Source organism: Pseudorasbora parva, chromosome 20 (genome assembly GCF_024679245.1).
Source record: "Pseudorasbora parva isolate DD20220531a chromosome 20, ASM2467924v1, whole genome shotgun sequence".
Lineage (NCBI taxonomy): Eukaryota > Metazoa > Chordata > Actinopteri > Cypriniformes > Gobionidae > Pseudorasbora > Pseudorasbora parva.
In genome coordinates this window covers 3,845,142-3,864,010 of record NC_090191.1, presented here as the reverse complement: position 1 = coordinate 3,864,010, position 18,869 = coordinate 3,845,142, and the positions used below count along the sequence as shown (strand labels likewise).

At 40.8% G+C, this 18,869-nt stretch overlaps 1 protein-coding gene across 1 annotated transcript in view; it reads left to right on the top strand.

The window, feature by feature from the left end:
* The window catches only part of LOC137049330 (E3 ubiquitin/ISG15 ligase TRIM25-like), a 46,230-nt gene that overhangs the window by 15,919 nt on the left and 11,442 nt on the right, over positions 1 to 18,869 (top strand). The window contains exon 4 of the mRNA XM_067427850.1: positions 15,673 to 15,832. Within this exon, the coding sequence (XP_067283951.1) occupies positions 15,673 to 15,832 (160 nt within the window). The remainder of the gene's footprint in view (positions 1 to 15,672; positions 15,833 to 18,869) is intronic.

Genomic DNA, 18,869 nt, shown 5'->3' with positions numbered 1-18,869 from the left:
AGTACCGTTAGTTGGCAACTAAGCCCCGATGACAGATGCAGGGACACAAAGATAACGGTGTCAAGTTAAGTTTCTGACAGCACTTTGTGTTTTCTGTTCTTAATCCCTCAACAAAACTTAAAGGAAGCCTTGTCTCAATCGTGATTTGCATGAATTGCATTTTGCTATCGTACGTTATTGCGCTCTCACTCAGTGAACATCTGTGCTCTTCTGCGCTCGTGAATGCGAGTCCACTGGTTTTTGTAAGATCATCACAAGGATTTGATTTTTTTTTTAACTCACTTTCATGAATTAATTTATTAAAAGTAACTCCATTTTGTAAGATCATTTTCATCTAAGTAATTCTAACCATCACGAGACGACTTTTATCACAGTCGAGTTATTAACACACTCCACAGCACCACCCAGTGGATTTAGTTATAACTGCGAGATTTAGAGGGATTTATAATGGATTCATTATATTACGGCCAGCGAAGCAATATAGTAAAATTTCAATTTTATTTGTATTTTTCGAATATTAATTACAAATCGAACATATTCGTGCTCAACCCTATTTTTGGAAGTTGAAGTGTAGTGATATAAAATTTGCAATACAATATGCAAAATGGCAATGCATTTCAGTATTTAAATTTACATTTTCCATACCATGTGTGCAACATTTGGAACCAAATGATAATTCAAATTAAATAATATAATTTACATTTGCTATTTCCTACACTAGTTTTAACATAAAATTTAAACATAAATTGTATATTATAATACTTTATATAAGTTGCAAAATTTAAATTTAAATGAATTACAGAAATAATTACATGTGTTTAACATGTTCAAGAAAAAAATTGTAGCGAAATAATCATTTAAATGTTATTTTTCTAAATTGCATGTAAACTTACATTTAGATACTTGCGATTGCATTTTGATTATATATCCCACAATGAATGTAGCAAAATTCAAAGTGGAATTGAAAATGCAAAACTTCATCTCGCCTAGAGCTAGAGCCGGCCCTGTCGCTGTCATAAAGAGAGGAAAAAATACAACCATACTGATATAGCAAACAATATTCATAGGCAGCTTGTCTAAGATTATTTGAGAGTAAAATAATCTCTGTTGTAAACCACAGCTCACTTCAGCGTGACCGTGCTCATGTTAAGGTGCCACCAACCTCTGGGCTGAAGGCCTCAAAACACTCTCTCTCTCTCTCTCTCTCTCTCTCTCTCTCTCTCTCTCTCTCTCTCTCTCTCTCTCTCTCTCTCTCTCACACTCTCTCTCTCTCTCTCTCTCTCTCTCTCTCTCTCTCTCACTCTCTCTCTCACACGCACACACACACACACACACAAATTAAATCCATTTTTTTTTTGTACGAATGTGTAATTTTTCATATCAGACCCCCGTACCCAGCCAAACCCCATTGCTGCCGCCACGGCCGAAATCTCACTCTGAACTCAGTTCAAAACTTGAGAGCCCTGCATCTTTGATTACTCCTTCAGGGTCGGTCAGAAATCTTGGAGTAATCTTTGATGTCCAGCTGTCCTTCAAAGACCACATCTCAAAGACGGCTCGGTTATGCAGGTTTGCATTGCACAACATCAGGAAAATCAGACCGTTCCTTACGAAGCATGCAACACAGCTTCTTGTCCAAGCCCTGGTCATTTCTAGACTTGACTATTGCAATGCGCTTCTGGCGGGACTTCCATCTTGTGCAATCAAACCGCTGCAAATGATCCAGAATGCTGCTGCACGTCTTGTCTTCAATGAGCCCAAAAGGGCTCATGTCACACCTCTATTCATCTCTCTGCATTGGCTACCACTCACTGCCCGGATCAAATTCAAAGCTCTGACTCTTGCTTATGGATCTTCCACAAGCTCAGCACCCGCATATTTCGACTCACTCCTACGAGTCTACACACCCACCAGAAGCCTTCGCTCAACTAATGAGCGAAGGCTTGTGGTACCATCACAGAGAGGCATGAAATCCCTCTCTCGAACTTTTTCTTTCATTGTTCCTGGTTTGTGGAACGATCTTCCGTCCTCCATACGCACGACAGAATCACTCGCTTCATTCAAAAGACAGGTAAAAACTCATCTCTTCCATGAGCACTTAATCTTACTTAAAAAAATAAATAAAAAAAATAAAAAAAACCTCTTCCTCCTCTATTTCTCATTTCTTCTTCCCTTTTCTGGTTTTTGCTACTCTGAGCAGTATACAAATATTGGTATTTAGGGCACTTTTTGTGTTTCTTTGCCTCTTCTTGACGGATCACTTCCTGTTCTACTGAGTTGTAAGTTGCTTTGGATAAAAGCGTCTGCTAAATGCATAAATGTAAATGTATAATTTTATATTTCCATATCAATAAAAACAAACATCAAAGGTAGAGTTCACCCAATAATATTTATTTCTGAAACTACTTTTATTTATTTATTTTTTATACACAATAATGACTTTAAATTATATTTTGGGAGTAATTTCTCAGCCAAATTTGATGTGTGGTTAATTGCCATTGTTTAATTGATAGCCCTACACACACGTGTAAATATATATTTTTTACTTACATATTCCAAGTGCAAGAGTTCAAGAGTTTTATTTGTCACATACACAGTTATACAGAATACAACCGGCAGTGAAATGTAAACAGGTCCGCTCCATGGACAGCAAATAACAATTAACAAAAAAAAAGCACAATAAATTATAAAATAGGAATAGGATAAGGTGCTATATATATATATACATATGTAGAATTATGAATAAATCAAGTAAAAGAAATAAGAGATGTGGAATAAAATAAGTGAGATAAAGTAAACTGGAGACTATAAAAATAAATATGTGGATAACAGAAGTGCAGGAGTGTAATGTGCAAACAGCATTATAATGAGTTGCATGGAACACAAGAATAAAGTGCAGTGCAATATCAGTATGTGAGTTTGTTAGTACTGAAGTGAGGTGAAGTCACATGTAGTTAAGTGACAGCGTTCAGGAGTCTGATGGCCTGTGGGAAGAAACTCCTCCTGAGTCTCTCAGTTTTGACCATCAGGCTATGGAAGCGCTTACCAGAAGGCAGCCGGGTGAAGTGGGGTGGCCGGGTGATTAATGTCCTTGATGATTTTTATAGCTCTACCTCTGCATCGTTTGATGTAGATGTCCTGCAGAGACGGGAGAGCTGACCCTGAGATGCGCTCGGACAAGCGCACCACTCTTTGCAGGGCTTTGCAGTCATGACTGGTGCTGTTACCATACCACGCTGTGATGCACTGAGTCAGTAAACTTTCTATCGCCCCTGAATAGAAAGTTTTCAGGATAGCTGGTGAGACCCAGAATTTCCTCAGCTGGCGCAGATGGTACAGTCTTTGCCTGGCCTTTTTCACCTGAGACTGGATATGTGCAGTCCAGGTCAGGTCCTCGGAGATGTTCACATCCAGGTATTTGAAGCTGCTCACTCTCTCTACTGGTGTCCCGCTGATCATGAGAGGGGAATATGACCGTTGCTGTCTCTTCCTGAAGTCCACAATCAGTTCTTTGGTCTTGTTCACATGCAGAAGGAGACAGTTGTCTTGGCACCATGATGTCAGTTGCTCCACCTCGTCCAAGTATGTGGTCTCATTGTTGTTGGAAATGAGGCCCAGGACAACAGTATCATCCGCAAACTTGATGACAGAGGTGGAGCTGTGTGTGCACAAACAGTCATGCGTGTAGAGAGAGTAGAGCAGGGGACTGAGGACACAGCCCTGTGGAGCTCCCACACTCACGGTGATGGAGGTGGAGGTGAACTCTCCTACTCTCACCACCTGAGGTCTGCCAGTGAGGAAATCTTCAATCCAGTGACAGAGAGAAGAGTTCGGTCCGAGATCCAGGAGTTTGTTAGTTAGCTTAATGGGAACTATGGTGTTAAAGGCGGAACTATAGTCGATAAATAGCAGTCTTACATAGTTCCCATTCTTGCTGTCGATGTGTGTGATGGAGGAGTGGAGGACGTGAGAGATGGCATCTTCAGTCGATCTATTGGGACGATAGGCGAACTGAAGACTGGCGAACTGAAGAACTGGGTCCAAGGTGTCAGGGATGGAGGAGCAAATGTTGTTTTTGATGAGTCTCTCAAAGACCTTCATGACTAAAGACGTGAGAGCCACTGGGCGATAGTCATTTAGGCAAGAGGGTTTACTGTTCTTAGGGACAGGGATGATGGTGGATTTTTTGAATGAGGTTGGGACCACAGATGTAGCAAGGGACTCATTGAAGATGGATGTGAGGAGTCCGGCGAGCAGATCAGCACAGGACCGCAGGACACGACCTGAAACGCCATCCGGACCAGCAGCTTTCCTAACATCCACACGTTTGAGTGTCCTACGAACTTCATCCTCCGAGACAGAGATCACGTGATTGTTGCAGCTCTGAGTGATTCTGTCTGACGCGTCATTCGGCGGTGTGGCGCTGCCGCGATTGCCATCAAAGCGAGCGTAGAAAGAGTTTAACTCGTTCACAAGCAACGGATCAGCTCTCACTTCTGCAGAGGATTTCGTTCCAAAAGCACAGATGGTCCTCAGTCCCTGCCACATCCGCCGGGAGTCGTTGAGTTGGAAATAAGACTCCACGCGATCCCTATAACGGAGCTTTGCGGCTTTAACGGCGCGTCGGAGAGCATAACAGGATGATTTATAATCACTCATATTCCCTGTTAGTAGACCGGCGTTGTATGCGGCAGTGCAGGCGTTCACTGCAGCGCGGATTGAACTGTCCACCCACGGTTTCTGATTAGAGAAGGGCGTTATAGTTATTGTTTGTGTGCCTTGCTCTGTCAGTGTGTTGATGAAGCAGAGCGCCACATCAGTGAACTCGCCCGGAACATGTCCCAGTCAACGTCATCAAGAGCTGCCTGTAGCGTGATCTCTGAATGAGGCGACCAGCTTCCCGCCTCACTGGGGGTTCCTGAACGAGCCTTTGTTTGTACTCAGGTGTAAGGAAAATGGCGGCATGGTCAGATTTACCAAAAGCTGGTAGTGAACGAGCCTTGTAGGCATTCTTAAACAGAGAATAGCAGTGATCCAGTGTGTTTGCTCCTCGTGTGGGACAGGAGACATGTTGGTGAAAGTTAGGCAATACTTTCTTAAGGTTGGCTTTGTTAAAATCACCCGCGACGACGAAAGCCGCATCGGAATGGCTGTTTGTGGAGCCGCTGATGGCATCATGGAGGCCAGATGAAGCCAGTCCCGTGTCTGCCTGTGGTGGAATATAAACCACAGTGGCGACGACCGAAGAAAACTCCCTAGGCAGATAGAATGGGCGGCAAATGATTGATAAATGTTCCAGGTGAGGCGAGCAGGATCGCGAAAGGATGGAGATGTTTCTGGGATCGCACCATTTCTTGTTGATCATGAAACACACTCCACCGCCTTTGGTTTTACCGGCCTCGGCTGTTCTGTCCATCCGGAAAACAGAGAAGTTCTCAGACGGCGTCACAGCTGTGTCCGGGACCGCGGGCGTGAGCCATGTTTCGGACAAACAATAGATGTTACAGTCTCTCATGTCCCGTTGGAAACTTATCCTGGCTCTAAGATCGTCCATCTTATTATCCAAGGATTGGACATTTGCGAGCAGAATGCTCGGGAGAGGAGGACTGAATGCTCTCTTCCTCAGTCTGTTGCGGATCCCAGCGCGTTTCCCGCTGTGTTTTTTGAATCTTCACCTACGAGTCGAGTGGCCTTTGTTCAACTCGGCGTTCCGAAGAATCTCAGGTGGCCACAGAGGATTGATGAAAGCGTCTTGAACCAGGTCAGTGTAGCGATAACCTATATCCAGAAGTGTTTTGCTATCATAGCAGACCAAGGCTGATGATAGATTAGTAAAAATCGAGAACAAAAGAGTGTAGAATAATAAATAAAAGCAAGTCTTAGAGGAGCGACCTGAACGGCGACCGAACACGGCGGCGCCATCTTGCATCATCATTGAGTATTACATGTGTCACAATATTAATTTGAAGATAAACCTGCCCTCCTGGTAGGTTTAATTTAAGCCTCAATTTAATCCTGGAGTAGCTCTAGTCTTCGTCCAGGAAATCATCTTATTAGACCCCAGTGGTCGGCTTACTCGTAACGGTTAGTGTAAAACTCATGAAGACGATGGAGAATATTTTAATTTAATGTAAAAATATAGGAGATTTGATGATTAACTTACACAACTTAACATTGATGAGAACGAACAGAGAATGAGGGAGAACATATTGTATAAATATATTAAGCAAACAAAGAGAACTGATTAGATAATTGTTACAGTAGCTCCGCCTCCCAGAAAGCTCATTCTCGCGCCATAAACAGTCCATCTGAGGAGGGGGGAGGGAGCTCTGAAGAAGGGTGAGAAAAGAAAAAAAGAATATAGTTCAAGACAAAGAAAACTGTCCATGGTGGAGTGTAAGGTGGGAGGAGCAAGGGGAAAGCCAGGAGCAGGGGGAATCGGGTGGATATCCAGAGACCAGCCAGGATGATGCCCCATGGTGGAATCGAGACAGGAAAGAGCCATGGTGTAAATATCCTCGACAAGGCCATGGGGAAGACCAATGGAGACAGAGACGATGGTCCAATGGACAGTCACATAACGGTTAGTGTAATATTCACGAAGATAAAGGAGAATACTTGTATTTCATGACAAAACGTAGGAGATTAGACAGGTAACTAACACAACTTAACATCAACGAGAATGAAGGAGTTGATGAAACTAATTAACCAGACAGCGAAACTAGGTCACAGAGAACATAGGACACAGCATACAATGGTAAAGTCGCCAGCGCCTTCACATCACTTTTTTTCGTATAAAAAATAACTGTGTCGATTTTTGTCATACATATAAGGGTTATACATGATTCAAATCTGTTTTACTTTAAAGTCCCAGTGAACTGGAAGTTGCAAGGGATTTTATTTCAGTCATGTGACATTTTTTCCAAGTAAAAGGGAATATTGAATGGAGGGCAGGATTTTACTCCAGCGCTTCTCCTCTCCATATCTCACTCACAGCAGACTAACGGCTGGAGGGGAGAGGTTAAGGATATTCAAACCCAAGATTTTGATTATAGATTACCACGGCAAACTATTTTTTTCTGTGTAATAACTTGCACAGATTAATTGTTCACCTGAAATGTGTGCTAGCAAAGTAAATTCTATTTATAAAGTATATTTCATCCTAAAACAACTATAATTATATTGAAGATTGTTGCATTAATTGTATTTAATACTCCATATATAAAATTATATAATTAACTATTAATAGAAAATTAACTGTAACTTAGTGAATACTTGTTACACAAACATGAGTCATATGTCTAAAGAAATGTTAAAATGTCAGGTTTTAAATAATATGCGCACGCCTTGTCCTTTTGAGGAGGTGTTTATACTCGAGGCGCTCACTCGCCATTGTGCTATTCTTTGAAACGACATGGGTTGAATCCTAAATCGCAACCTAAACCTTCATTCATTATTTCTTTACGTTACTCCACTAATATAGTTTACTTGAAGGAGTGAATGAAAAGCATGCATCAGTTGCACATTATTGCAGTGCAACGTGGGATTGAATGAGTGCACTCAATAACGTCCACTATAGTTTTGGACACCACTACAAAAGGCTGTCCCTTGAAATACTTCAAATAGTGCACTATTTGAGGGTATAGGGGGCGATTTTAGATTCCGCCATGGAGAGGTACTCCATCTAAACGGTACAAAGAAATAACGGTACCGCACCTTAATGTTAAGATATATTTATTAAGTGTTCATTATAATTTTAGACTTATGTTTACATTTTAATTATTTGAGTGTTTTCTGTGGTTGTGTTGACATTTGTCACTTAATAACTGAGGGGATTATAATCAGAGGAAGGTTAAGTTTAAAATAAAAATGTGTAAATATAATATTTTTCTCCTGGTCCTTATTTAAATAGTTCATAAAAATATCAATAATTATTAGGGATGCACGATATTATCGGCACGACATCGGAATCGGCCGATAAACGCTTAAAATATACAAATCGGCATCGGCTGATATGAAAACATTATGCCGATATGTCTTGCCGATATGATAACGTGTTGATATGCGCCTGCAATGTGTGCAAGGAGTGCTACAGCGATAAGACCATGTCAGCACTGCCGTCATTCTTCAAGTGAAAACAAGAAAATACATTGCATGTACAGTGATTTATATTGGCTGTTTTTAAATGCTGCCTTGATTTTCTGAATGCACGTACAGAAGGACGTGACAGTCAGCAGCAGATTTGCCACGTTTTCACAACAAAACTAGCCCTAAACAAGCCCAATCGCGTCTCTCCACTCTCTAGCGCGTGCGGCAGCCTCCACAGCAGCAGAAGCTCCTCCAGGTCCTAGTGCCCTCCAGCTAGACCGCTATATATTTATACATGTAGTGGGGGCGCTGTTGTTACAGTAATACAATGAAAAGTAGAATACACAAATAAATTGAAGTTACTTCTTGTTCTGAATAAACAAATCAGTAATGATGTCATAAATCACAAGCATGACACTTGTAAATTAAATACTTTTATATACAGTGAATTAATCTGTAATAAAATTTTACGAAATGGATGATGAAAAATAATCCAAGGAGCTCTACAATAAGTGTAGAATTAAAAGACAGCATCAATGGATGTCATGCCACCCCCACTTCATGTGCACAAACGTTAAATCCCAAAATACAATACTAGGTTACAGCTGCATCTGGGGTGAAAAATGACTTGACTTTATTATTGTTATTTTCAGAGCTTTTAATATACTCTTATCATAAAAAGAACTTTATTAACATTTATTTATCTTCAACAAGAATCCTTTTAGTAAGGATACCTCAGAAATCTTAAACCAGAATGAAAAAAAATAGTTTTTGCTCAAAATGGTGTTGTTTCCAAACAAAGGGAAAAAATAAACATATATCGGCATCGGTATCGGCATCGGCCAAAATGAGCTGAAAAATATCGGCATATCGGATATCGGCAAAAATCCAATATCGTGCATCCCTAATAATTATCGATATTGACCGATATGAAACTTATATTGTGATACAGTTTTCAGCCATATCGCACAGCCCTAATCCTTAAGTTTTTTTATTCCAGTTTATCTCACAGATTTGATTATCACAATGACCTGATACTGGCCCACATAGGACATTCTGCATTTGGCTCTCACTTTATATTGTTAATTATATTCTAAATAAACTACAAAAATACATATTTCTTCTGTCCTGTTTTGTCCTTTCTTATAGTTCCCTCTCTCATACACATGCCCAGTTTGTGCTGAATACAGTGTAATGACACTTTTGCTATGTTTATAAGCTATGTTGGACTTTTTTCCCCCAAAGTCCTCCCCAAGTTCAATGATCGGCCAGGAGTCGAGTTATCAATCAAACGTATACATTTATTAAAGTAACAGCGAGTAAAAAAGGTTTCTGAGCTCAGGATCCAGACCAGCAAAGACCCGCATCAGGAAAATCCTGATGACTTCTATGGCTGCTCTTGAATTTCACAACTCTATCATGCATATTTTATATTCTTGTTCTTCATCCCCTTCTCCTTCTGTACGGTCTCCTCCAATTGGGGTGTCCCGCGTCATCAGTCTCCTGGCAGTATTTCTATGAACATAGGTTAACACACACTCACACACACACACACATACACACACACACACAAAGAAAGTACAGCTCTGGTATTTTCCATCTTGGAGATCCCCTACCCCCTCTGTCTAACCCTTGCTTGACCTCGTACCACGTCGTACCACCTATCCTTAGTTTCGTTTCACACTCTTTATAGCGTCCTGCAAAGACCTCAGCACATTCCCTAATCTTCTGTACATTTGCAAGTTAAATCATCATAAGCAAATTGAAGAACAACTCAATTCATAATGAACATCACTCAATCATTAATACTTCATGGTGAAAAACACAACTAATACTGTATACTTAATACTTTATACTGTGAATCATAATATGCCACATGACTAATACTTCATATCCTAATGTGCGACTACATAAAAATAATGAACATATCCTTGAAATAAATGAAAATATCCTTCAGCTACTAAAAAAAGCACAAATGTCAGAGCATGTTCAATCTTACAAAGGGCCCGAAAGCTGGCTCAGACCCATAGGGGTTCAACTCTGGACTATACTAACCCTTGTCAAAAAAATCCTATTGGAATTTTAGTTTATGCTGTAGGATCTTATTGGATTCTTAGAACATTGTGTTTTTATTTATAGGGTAACTCAACCCCAGCTCAGAGCCTAACTCCACCCACTGGCAATATTTGAAAAATGCTGTAAAAGTGTAGCCTAGAAATCTAGACGCACCCTAGCGGCAGCAAATCTAATCTGCCTGCAAGTGTTGTCTAGCAACTCTCAATACCCTTCTGAGCTGTAAACACCAAACTCTGGTCTGGCCAATCACATCGTGTATAGAGTCGGTGGGCGGGGCTTAACATAATGACGAATGCAGAGTTGCGTTGGCGTGCTTCTAGTAAACACAGAAACTGGCGAACGACGTTTTTTCGAATCAGCTTTGACCGCAACTCTGGAAGACTTGGACTTGGACTTTCTCTGAGAAAAGAACAAAGAACGGCACTGAAGTCATTCTTAAAAAGGGAAGATGTGTTTGGGGTTTTGCCGACCGGATACGGCGAATGTTTAATCAGTCAGCGAGCTCCCCTTCACCGTCGTTGCTCTGGTTGGTGTAGCGCTATCCTATCGCGTGCAGACGGAGGTTGAAAGACAACCGTTTATCCCGCCCCTCAGATTGAGCTGTCAATGGTGAGTTTCCAGACCAAACATCTTGATGTGGGTCTGGCTTGTCAGGCTAGTAAAAGTGGGCAGAGCCCAGCGGAGAGACAGAGAGGATGAAGCGAGGGCAGGGCTCAAACTGCGTAAACTCCAGATGCCGACGATGCTAGTGAAGCAGCAGCGCACGAGAGAATGGGACCACTGACCTTCTCTATGAACAGTCAAATCCTTATACTGAATGCCACTAAAAATAGATCAGATACATGCAATGTATTTTCATTCAAATGAACTGAATTTATAAGCAGCACAGGACCAATAAGTTCAAACCTAATAGCCTAAAATGAACAGATTTCCTCAAATTAAACATTAGACTATATACAGCAGCATGTTACAGTATTGTTGTTGGCTGGCAACCACTTGCGTGTCAGGTTTTGAAAGCGCGTCTCACGTGAGAGGCGAAAATATCACAGGAAAAACCTGACATGTATTGACAACTGCATTATTTAACCGCATTTTCTTCATGAGAATGTTGAAAGCAAGTCTCAATTAAGTTTCATTCATAATGTTTCTACTTCATGTATCATGAGAGTTGTGAGCTCGTGCCAGGGGCGTGGTAGTGAGCTGTTAGGACCATACGTTACAATGACCACCAATGTCCAATAGGACAATTCTGTAGTAGCCACCGTTCAACCTCAAGACGGCAGCACTTAGATGTTTTTACACCATATATTATAGAATTAAAACACTTTATACCCAAATGTCAAAACATTTACTCGAATCAATGAACAGCACTAATAAAGCCCCAGTCTTGCAGATCATTAACAAAAAAAAAGTTGGTATAGGGTAACAGAATTTAATTTTGTTCTGTTGGATCTCATTGGATTCTATGAATCCTATTAGACATTATATTTTTATTTAATGGAATTTCACTTTGTCCTGTAGGATCTTACTAGAGTCTTAGAATCCTATTGGACATTGTGTTTTTATTTAATGGAATTTTACTGTGCCCTGATATTTTTTTATTATTACTTATTATAATAAATAAATTAATTAATCACTTTTTAGAGTCACCCTGGAATAAAAAATAAACTCACCCTGCTGTTGGCCAAATGTTCCTCTATCTTTTTCGGACCTCATAAGCAGAACAAATAATTTTTAAAAAATCTTGCACGCGCTCCTCCATGGATGTGAGTGGCAATGAAATCCACAATAAAACTTTACAAAATTATACCAAATATCATGCAATGATACAGGGAGACGTGCACAATTTATGGAAAGTTTTCAGGAGGGTCCAGGAGGAATCACTCGGTCCAGACGCTCTATTCGCGTTTGGTGGGAATGCAGCATAAGGTTTTGCGAGAAAGAAACCTTATTATTCATTCAAAATACTGAGCTCACCAGTTACTCTGTGTGCGTTCCTGTGAGCATGTGAGCCGTCAGCATATTACTATAACTCACACTGTTGTCATGGCACCCAGGATAAACACACACACACACCATTTTGAGACACAATAGAAACAAATGCGATTCTCGTTTCTTTTAAGATGAACAATAATAGATAATACTATAATGAGGTAAACCTCCTGAGGCGAATGCTTTGTACTGGTTGTAATGACAACATTTGTGAGCACGTTGACGGCTCGCACACACTCACAGGAACACACACAGAGTAACGGTGGAGGTCAGTATTTTGACAGAATAATACGGTTTCTTTCTCGCAAAACCTTATAGTATCCCTGAACACTTTCCATATATAGTGCATCTCCCTCTATCATTGCGTGATACGTTTGTATCCTTTTTGTAAATGTCTTTTGTAATGATGAAATTGATGGTACCAATTTTGAGTAATGTTCACCAAAGTTACTTCAGGTGATCTTAAAGGTCCCATTCTTTGCATGTTTTCGAGGCTTTGATTATGTTTACAGTGTGCAATATAACATGAGTTCATGTTTCGCGTGTAAAAAAACACAGTATTTTTCACACAATTTAATTATCTGCTTATGCTTATGCGCTGTTTTCTCTGTCCTAAAAACGGCCTGATGATTTCCTTGTTCTATGAAGTCCCTCCTTCAGAAACACGTAACGAGTTCTGATTGGGCCAGCACTTCCCGTGTTGTGATTGGACAGCAGCTTAGCGCACTTTGCCCAGAAAGGTCCCGCCTCTTACCATAACGGGAAAGCAACAAGACCACGCCCCCTTTTTTGCGTGTTCTTGTGGGCGGAGCGTTAGTCAACAAACGGTTCTAGTGACGTCATTACAGCAGGAAGTGCAGGGGTGTAGTCCAAAGCTTTGAACTTTGAGCTTTATAATTTTACAGGTATTATTTATGCTCTAACAGCAACATTACACACTAACTAAAGTTTGAAAGATGAAATCGCGAAGAACGGAACCTTTAAAACCTGATGAAATGGATTTTCATAATTGTTTGAGCATTACCTTGAGGATCACACCTCATGAGTATACATGAGTATCTCTATCTAGATTGCATAGTGCACTACCCTGATGACTCCCTTTGCGCCTTATATCATGCCAGCCTCAAAGAGCAGGGTCGGTATTGTCCAGTTGTGGTTCCCCCTTAACAGTGAGAGAGACTTTTACACATGCTCACAACCTTAAAGGGGGGGTGAAACACTCAGTTTCAGTCAATCTCATGTAAATCTTGAGTACTTATAGAGTAGTATTGCATCCTTCATATCTCCGAAAAGTCTTTAGTTTTATTATATTTATAAAAGAAATATGGACTGTACCGAGTCTTTCCGGAAAAAAAACGAGCGCCTGGAGGCGTATCGTGTGGGCGGAGCTAAAGAATGACGATCGCGAACAAAGCGGTGACGTCCTCAAGCGTGGAGAAACCCATGGCTATCTCAGAATCAAATCTGAGGCAGAAATAAATTGAACAGGAGAAACAGCAACATCAGGACGTCCATCTCAGAGGTATGTACTGTATTTAGTGACCTTTGTGTGTCTTTAGTCGCAGTTTATGAGGACATAATTCGGTTTATGGACTATTGTATGCGACTAGACCTTAGAGGTAGCAAGCAAAACGGTTTTGCACGTCAGAGTCAGACTAGTGTAACGTTATAAAACAGAGAACAGCAATGGAGTAACCGTTAGCGCATTTGAATGACGAAACACGCGATCGTGTCGTTTACTGATGTTTACTCACGCGACGGTAGCCAATAGCAGAGACATTTGAAGCAGTTTTACTCACCGGCTGCTTCCAAAGCAGGACCGAACCTTTATCGCTTGGACCGCTCCGTCAAAAACACACTTCTTTGGTATGATTTGGTGAAGTCCTGTGACAGCAGTGGCGTGGAAATCCACTTTGAGACGCGACTAAAACGATATTGTGAAGCTTCCCGTCATTTCTGCGTTCAAATCGGTTCAAATGCAGTGCTGCTGAAGCGTTGAAGTCGCTCGACGTCACCCATAGGAATAAACTGGAGTGCGGCGTGCGACATAAGTGTTCACGGACGACTGGATCTGCACCTGAGAGAGTGTTTACGGGCGCGCGCACCCTACCGGGAGAAGAGCCCATACGGCCCATACAAGGACCTTCCGTTGTATTAACGTCAAGTAGACCCATACTCGAAAAAAACTCTCCGAAACTTGTGAGAAACCGAAAGGAGTATTTTTGACACAGAAATACTCCATCAAACGTCCAACATTAGTTTTTGAAACTTTTACTATGTTTAGGATGGGAATCCAAGTCTTTAACAGTGTAAAAAGCTCAGTATGCATGAAACAGCATTTGACCCCCCCTTTAAGGTCCTTTATTCTCAGCTAGTCCCTATAGGCCTAATGGTTTCTCTGGTTCTGAACAGTACTTTGGCCCTCCTTTCTCTGCTGGTTTCACCCAGTCACCTGGCTCCTCCTCCTCCACTGGTCCTGCCCATTTCCAGTGTTATATAAATAAAGGTGTCACTGGGTTCTCTCGTCCCTCCGGCTCCACGTTGGTAAGGCATTACCCTGGTCTCCACAGACTTCTGGACTTCCACTGGACCTCTGCCCTCCACATGGCTCCTACTTCCCTCCAGATCTTCCTACATCCTTGCTCCCATCAGTTCTGCCTTACTTTCAAGCTCCCAGTTCCACCTCAGTCTCACGCCTGTGGCTCTGCTTTGTCACTCCAGCTCAGTTGTGTTGCCCTGGGTATTTGCTCTTCAACTGGGTGTAACCTCTCCCAGCTCTGTCTTATTCGGTCAGTCCCCTGGTCCTGTCCGGACCCATCGCAGAGGCTCCACCCTGGCACCGCCCTCCATCGGCTCCACTGTGGGCTCTTCCTCGAACGATTTCTCCATGGTCAGCTTTTCCACCCCCGGTGCTACTGTGGGCCAGAGGGTTCTGGTCCCCTTCTTACCACTTTGGTGTATTTTTAAGTATACACCATTGGGTGGCTAGGAGCCGAAGTCGATGGGTCGACAGGCCTATGTGGAGTCATGGGCTTGGAGGTCAGAGGTGTAGCCAATGAATTCATAAACAAAAAATAGCTTTGTTTCTGTTCTTATGTTTAGTACCTGTCATATGCTACATTTAAATTCTCATCTCATACCCTACCTTTAAATATTCTATGCCTTTTAGCAAAAATAAACCATTTGCTTTGTCATTATGTAACTGTGTTAACGGGGGCATTGAAGCACTTATTGGCGCCACCTCCAGATAAAAACAGCCCTGAATGTCAGCATCATCGATGTGATTGATCTGTAACATTTATGTTATTAGCAGATGCTTTATCATCCAAATGATTTCCTAGAAAGTTCACATATAGTGTAAAGGGAAAATGCTAGAATTTATAGTTCTAATGTCATTTAATAAATAAGAGAAGTGCTAGATTGCTAAAGATCAACAAGAGCTGCACAAATCTGACAGTAGTGCAGGTTATTGGCTGAAGTGTGGAAGTGATGAGTTATAATTTCTGTTTTCTATAGAGTTTCCAGTCTCTCTCAGCTCCTCCTGAATCTACAGACGTCAATGACAATCCCTTCAATTCTCTCTCCTTTTTTGATGGCCTGAGAGAATCTGTCAGTCAGCTGAGAGACAAACTGGAGGATTTCTTCAAAGAGGAGCTCAGGAAGATCTCAGACAGAGGTAAAGTTCTGGGGTCTCATGTAGTCTTGACATCTTATAATATAAAAAATTACTTATACTAGGGCCATATTTTCCACCATATATTGAATTTTGGGGGAATTGTATTAATTCTGGAGGCATTTTGCCCCAACCCCCTGATACTATTTATTAAACATAGTTTTTTTAGCAAAAAAAAAAAAAAAGCACAACAACAAAACAAGAGCAAAAGCACAAGCAAAAAAAAAGAAAAAAAAAGAAAAAGTAAGCATAAGTAATAATGATCATATTTAACCTAGGCCACCAAATAAAACATAAAAAGGTACATTACATTTTCAAAACCATTATGTGGTCAATACTCCTGATACTCCTGATTGGGGAAACAGCAGAATAGTTGATATTTCAGGCCCCAGATTATTGATATAGATCTTCCAGACACTATAAAACTGGTCTGGCTGGCCATTAACTACACAAGTTAAATATTCCAACGGAACTAGTTTCATCAAAATCTTGTGCCAACCTGATATAGTCGGAGTCTTGTCAGTTATGCACTTCAGTAAAATGTTTTTCCTAGCTGCAAAAGTGAGATTATACAGTCTTTTTTCTTTTGATAAAATCAAAGATTTATCAGGCAGTCCAAGGATCAAAAATAAAGAATCTAGTACCAACTTCTTATTAAAGATATTACTCATTTCAGAAACCATCTTGGCCCAATATATTTGTAACTGAATACATGACCAAAGACAATGAGTTAGTGTACCAATTTGTAAATTTGTTGAGCTTTAAGTATGATTGTGTTAGCCTTAAAGTTATGAATTAGCTGGTGTGTCCCAAATCAATGATAAAATTTGCATTTAGGAGATATAAGCATTCAAAACTTACAGTCTCTCACTTCCGTTAAAACGAATTACAGATTTTGATGACATCATCATAGACTTCACCTTCTCATCAAATCTTCTGTCCAATCAAAATGCGCTCTAGAATCTAAAGCCTGCCCCTTACACTGCTGAAATCGGTCAGTTTTTAACACATTTACTAATTTCTACATGGTGAAAGGCACATAGCACATTATATATGCGATAGGAAACAATTCAGTGTAAATATGCTTTGAGTTGAGGCGAATGAAGTCTGGTTTCACGTTAGTTTCACACACCGCGGCGGTGGGAACACACCCACGACTCTGGTCTAAATTTAGACTATAGACATGAGAGTGCAGCGCGGATCATATACGCGAGTTGGCGCAGACAACAAAACATCGGACCCATTTGAATTCTGCAAAGAATCAGGGCAGCATTTCAAGGCGATATGGAGGAGATCATGATAAATGGTTAGAGGAAACTGGCTTTACCAAACAGAAAGGCTCTAGTCAAACTGTATGTTAACGAAACGCTATTGGTGGTTTCAAAAAAGGGGAGGAGCTGCTAACAGCTGAAGCCGTTTCAGGGGAAATCACATCACGGCCTTTAAGAACCTTGTATAACAGACTCACTGACTTCTTTCCAGGTGTCTGAAATATTTTTTTTCTATAGGAGACAGACTTCTGTTATTACATAATGAGATTTTTTAGAATATAATTTTTAATCTGTAAAAAAAAAACAGAAAAAGTCCTGCTTACATAATTGATACTACTGTATCAACTGCTCAAGACATCAAACAAGTCTAAGCTGTTAAAAATAACAAAGCCACGAGTGGAAGCTTAGATAATGATTGTTCAAGATCTAACCATGTAGAAGATTTATCAAGAGCAACCCAACCAAAAACTGTCACGTCTGGAACAAAGGAAAACTAGTGCGAGGTCTCAAGTGCAGAAAATGATATTTATTACAAAACAAAACCCACAAGGGGGCAAAACAATATAACTAACCACATACCAGAAAGGGTCACAGGGAAACTGGGAGACTTAAGCCCTAGTCGGACTGGATTAGTTTAACATGGGGACGTGGGGGTAAAGTAATTATTACCAGAGGTTCTCTGTGATTTTAGTCCCGTCCGAATGTGCCATCTCGGTAATCATTACGGACAATAGCCCTATTCGGACTGGATTAGTTTAACATGGGGGTAAAGTCATTTTACCTCAGGACGTCTGTAACATTAATGGCCAATTCGCACGGGATAAGACATCTCAGTAAAACTAGCAGAAGTGGGAGGAGTAACTCGCTTTACGCTCCTCCTTGACGTCATGTGTGTATGACGTTACCGTTATAACGTGAGCAAACACACAACCTGAGCGCCAGTCTGAACTCCGTCTCCAATATATATGTGTTTTAATAAACAGTTAGGTCCAGTCTAACGATTATGTTGGTAATAGACACTTTCCTAGAGCTAAAATGTGTTGTGCCTCTAATAAGTGCTTTTGATCTTCTTTTTGCTTTAAATGATATGCGGAAAATACCGGACATTTTCCACAGATTTGCCCCACCACCTACAACGCAACCGAATGCTTCAAGCGCCTCCATGGTCGCAAAAAGTGCTCTTTTTTAACTTTTAAACAGGAAATGACGGAATTTTACCATACATTTTTACAGCAGGTCTATTTGAACGGGATTAGTATTACCTGAGGTAATTTTTCCGGACCTTTTTACAGAAGGTAAAAGTCTCGGTAATCTTTACTGACATTGTCCGTAATGATTACCGAGATGGCACATTCGGACGGGACTAAAATCACCGAGAACCTCTGGTAATAATTACTTTACCCCCACGTCCCCATGTTAAACTAATCCAGTCCGAATAGGGCTAATGTCAGTAAAGATTACCGAGACTTTTACCTTCTGTGAAAAGGTCTGGAAAAATGACCTGGGGTAATACTAATCCCGTTCGAATAGATCTGCTGTAAAAATGTATGGTAAAATTCTGTCATTTCTTGTTTAAAAGTTTAAAAAAAAGCGCATTTTGCGAACTTGTAGGCGCTTGAAGCATTCGGTTGCGTTGTAGGTGGTGGGGCAAATCTGTGGAAAATGTCCGGTATTTTCCGCATATCATTTAAAGCAAAAAGAAGATCAAAAGCACTTATTAGAGGAACAACACATTTTAGCTCTAGGAAAGTGTCTATTACCAACATAAT